Source organism: Olea europaea, chromosome 8 (genome assembly GCF_002742605.1).
Source record: "Olea europaea var. sylvestris chromosome 8, O_europaea_v1, whole genome shotgun sequence".
Taxonomy (NCBI): domain Eukaryota; kingdom Viridiplantae; phylum Streptophyta; class Magnoliopsida; order Lamiales; family Oleaceae; genus Olea; species Olea europaea.
The window spans coordinates 6,262,428-6,266,809 of record NC_036244.1 but is presented as its reverse complement, the minus strand read 5'-3'; the positions used below and the strand labels follow the sequence as shown (position 1 = coordinate 6,266,809).

At 35.3% G+C, this 4,382-nt stretch overlaps 1 protein-coding gene across 1 annotated transcript in view; it reads right to left on the bottom strand.

Moving 5' to 3' along the window:
* The window catches only part of LOC111398219, a 23,540-nt gene extending 21,249 nt beyond the window's left edge, over positions 1-2,291 (bottom strand). Inside the window, exons 1-4 of the mRNA XM_023025150.1 lie at positions 2,280-2,291; positions 1,846-1,926; positions 1,247-1,375; positions 524-721 (exon numbers count right to left, since the gene is read on the bottom strand). Of these exons, the coding sequence (XP_022880918.1) occupies positions 524-721; positions 1,247-1,375; positions 1,846-1,926; positions 2,280-2,291 (420 nt within the window). The remainder of the gene's footprint in view (positions 1-523; positions 722-1,246; positions 1,376-1,845; positions 1,927-2,279) is intronic.
* Positions 2,292-4,382: the final 2,091 nt, after the last annotated feature.

The following is a 4,382-nucleotide window of genomic DNA, read 5'->3' as shown; positions in this document are numbered from 1 at the left end:
AAGGAAAAAAAGGGTTAATTTCCCAAATTAATGAACAATTAACTATGACTATTTAGAATAACAGTTTGATTGCATGAATTTCCATTGCTCAGAATAAGTTCTCTGCATAATCCACTAGAACGGATGCTTAAAGGCAAGTTGATCCGTTAACCATTGCAGATTCCTTTTAATTATGGCATGTTTGCTGAAATGCTTTTCATTGAATCCACATAAGAAATGAAAATCTTATTTATTCTACGATCCAACTTATACATCTAATCCATCCAATACTGTCACAATGATATATCCTTACAAACCCACAACATAATAAAATCAAAAGCAACTCAACAGTATCCTTACAAGAACCACATATATCAAACACACGACAGGTACATATACATAAAAACATTTACAGCATTGTACATTTCCTATGTAATCCAACAGGACTTCAATTTATGATTTGCAGAGATTTTCAACACCAAAAGAATAAAGAAATGCCAACTTCTGGAAAACGAACTCATTCTCTGATCAACAGTTCATAGACATTAATATTATTTTCGTCGTTTAGGTGTTTCAACATTTCAAAACTTTTACGACTCTGACTTCCCAGAAAATCAATTCGCTTGAATTCAATATACCCAAGCTCTGCAGTCTCTATGCTGGAGTAAGCCAACCGAAGCCTGTCAGCCTGTCCTGAATCTGTGTGGATAGCTACTTCTATTTCATCAGCCGACATATTCTCCTATGAGATTGAATCATAAAACCAATAAGAACAATGCATCTTAATTTCTCCTATGTGTTTCCTTGCAGAAACACAGATGTAAATTACCCAATCAAACATATCCAAATATTCCAACTCAACTTCTCAAATTGAATATTTGCACTCAATAAATTTTAAGAACGGGTTTATGGCCATATTTGGCTACTATCGTTAAAGTATATACTTATGGTACCATCACAGCTCACTCCCTAGTGATGCATACATCAAAGCCACCTGGAAAGATGTTAGCAGTTGTGAAATCATTAAAACAATATTTGTCATTGAGTTATTTGGTACACTATATCCTCCCAGCCACAGCAATAAGTCAAATACCTGGTAAAATACATGGATATGATCCAACACTTGCAAACACGTGAAGCCTTTGTCACTGAAAAATGTCCTTGAACGAGGGCCCGGCTCCAAAAATCGATCAACTGGAAACAGTATAGTTAGGAAGTGGCTATTGAATATTAACTCTGACTTGTTGAGGTATAAGAACCTTTTTACCTGCATATAGCAATTCCAGCGCTTTTTGACACCATCTTTAGCAAGGTTTGCAATCTTTTGCCTATCTACATGGCTTATATTAGTAATAGAACGAGGTACAGTGCCAGGATCAGTATTACCATTGACTACCTAATCCATAAGGATCATTCAACAGATAAAACACAAAGATCTGAATACCAATCTGCCATTTTGTGGCCAGCTTGTCCGATATATAACCTCCAAAATAACCAATTAAGTGCAAGAACTAACTCTTAATTAGTAATCCGATCTATCCCAATCAAACACAAATAAACTGCACAGTGAAACTAGTTTTCAGATTAAGCCCTTGTTTGGTCACCATTATTTCCAAAATACATTTATCTCTCTCTTATTTTTAATCATACATTCTTCAAAAAAATAATATTACATGCAAACTCAAAACTTTTCCTTATTTTTTAATCATACATTCTCCAACAAAATACTATTCCAAAATGCGTTTTGAGGAAAAAATGGGGCTCAAACATGCTCTAAAAGAATGATTTTTATAGTTCTTCTAAAACTAATTCCTTATGCCCTCTAACTAGAATGGACATTTCAACAGCTTTAACCGTGATGCAAACCGAATTAATATCATGAATTGAGTTGGCTCCAGATACAACATATTGTAGCTGGAAATAAGAGCAGTCCTTGGTGTAGGCTAACTGAGAAACATCTCAAGTGTTACAATCACTCAAAGAAATGTACATGTAAGAAAAAGGAGAATCTTCACCGACTTCCACCAGTCTATGTTTCATGCATTTCAAATATCCATGGCTTGTAAATGCGAATAAAATTTTGTGTCTGTAAAACTCAAAACTTAAGTTGCGGGCTTATCAAGTGTTACAAAGACCTGTTAAGAAATAAAGAGAACAAGAAAGAAAAAGAATTAGTGTTGAAAAACCTGTGTACCTCCTTAAAGATGCCATTTTCGCTAGTGTCTAGCAAAGCTCCAGTTTACCTAGCCAAATCTGCAGATAAACGTACGAGCCTTTGCACACGAATTTCATTTGCAGACTTCAGAACCCATGCTGGCTAAGGCAAGCAAAATATTGGTTTATAGATGACCAAAATATGTACCAGAACAATATATCAGATATTTGAGCAGGTGAACAAAGAATAAAATCATAGGGAGGGAAATATCGTAGTTTGACCTAAATAATACTTAGAGGGGGGTGAATAGGTGTTTATGCAGAATTTTCACTAATTAATTAATAAATGCAACAAGTCACAATTATTAATTAGTCCAGTTTATTTCACATGCTCTACTATCCTATGTTGAACTGTCGAAAATAAGTAAATTGAAAAAAATAAGTAACACAATTAATTGATAACGGAGAAAATCCCTTACGGGATTAAAAATTTAGAGCCCAAGCCAATACAAATTCACTATAAACGAAAATTCAACTTACTATCTGCCACACACAACTAACACAAGTTTTTCTAACCTCCTAACTACAATTTTCCAAAGCCGTCCAGGAATGTGTGCTCTTGCTCTAACTCCCAGCTCCAAGCCCTCCTGTGTTGCGTGCTCTTACACCAATTCCCGGCTCTTGATTTTGTCTATCTCCTGTGTATTCCTAGGAACTCCCGATTCTCCAATGATCGGAACTCCAATCTCCTTCCCTCATTTTCAAATCTCAACAAATGCTTTGGAAGAACAAGTTTTGGTGTTTGATGGTAGTGGATTTTATGTTTTTGTGGGAGTGCACCAACAGGATGTGGGATTGAATGAATATATCAAAGTGTACAAGGTTTTCTCCAAATTCAACCATCTAGAAAACGCTAAAAACGATGCACTGGTATTTATATGGGATGTTTTGGGTAGTGTAGGCCGGGTCAAAATCTCGAAAATCAAAAAATAGGGTTTTTCAAGTAGCAATGTCGCTCGATCGAAAAGCAAGTGAAGTAGTGGCGCAAAGCTAGCGAGGGACTCTCTGTTTTTAACACTCGAGAGATCACTTGGCGAGCAGCTAGTGAAACTTCAACGACACTTCTTGCCCTACTTCACAACTCAAACCCTAACATACTTTAACAAAATTGCAACTTAGTCTCCAACTTTTACTCACGTACAAATTGACGCCAAACTCTTGAACAATTATAAATTGACCATTTTGATCATAGAATAGCTAACACAAAATCTAATAGGGAGAGTAGTGTAGATTAAAGGGACAATGTCATCATAAATGTTACAAAAAAAGAGAATTGACAATATGAAAAATAAGAACAAGAACATAAGATTTATAAGGAAACCCAAAACGGGAAAAAACCACGGGCAGAGGAGGTGAATAATTGACTATATCAAAATATGATTCCAAAATTTGGATTGTTTGATGGTTTTAAGAAATGTAATTACTCCTATATATAATACAAAAGAAAAAAAGGAAACCTAACATCTGGTAGAGTCCTAATATAACAGGTCTAACAAATGATAGTGTTTGAGATACAATAGGAATGTAAAAACAGCCAAACTTGCGATTAGGATTTCAGCTAGATAGTCCCACCGCTAGAGTGGCAGGCTCATGTACAGTGAGCGATCCATCCACCATTCGAGTGCCCATAGTGCAACCAGTGAGCGGTCAACTTGCTGAAAAAGACGCTCAAGTGCCACCTGCGCGATTGGTGAGCAGTATTCACGCAATTTCTTCTCCTTATCCGTGAGTTTTTCTATCTTAGGTTTTCACGTAAATCTTATGTTCTTGTACTTATATTTTTGTATTATCAATTCTCATTTTTTTGTAATAATAAATGAGAAATATGAGATTTTACTCTGTTTTGAACATTACACAATCTCTTAAATCTTCATGAATGGCATTGGAACACTTACTGTATACAAGATTACTTGAGTGCCCAAGTTATTTTCGATTAGACTGTCCTTCGCATTCAATATAATTGGTATCACAGCCAGCATACCAATGATCAGCAGAGACAATGTCAGCTACCTATTAAATAGATACACATGTTTGAGAGAATTCCTCGGGTTAACTTGGACAGTTGACTTCAATTTTTTTTATTCTTATTATTTTAATAACAAAACTTCAGGTTTATGACAATATAGCATGTAAGAATTTCACTTGCAACACATTGAAGAAAGTCAGCTATCAAATAAAATAAGCAATAA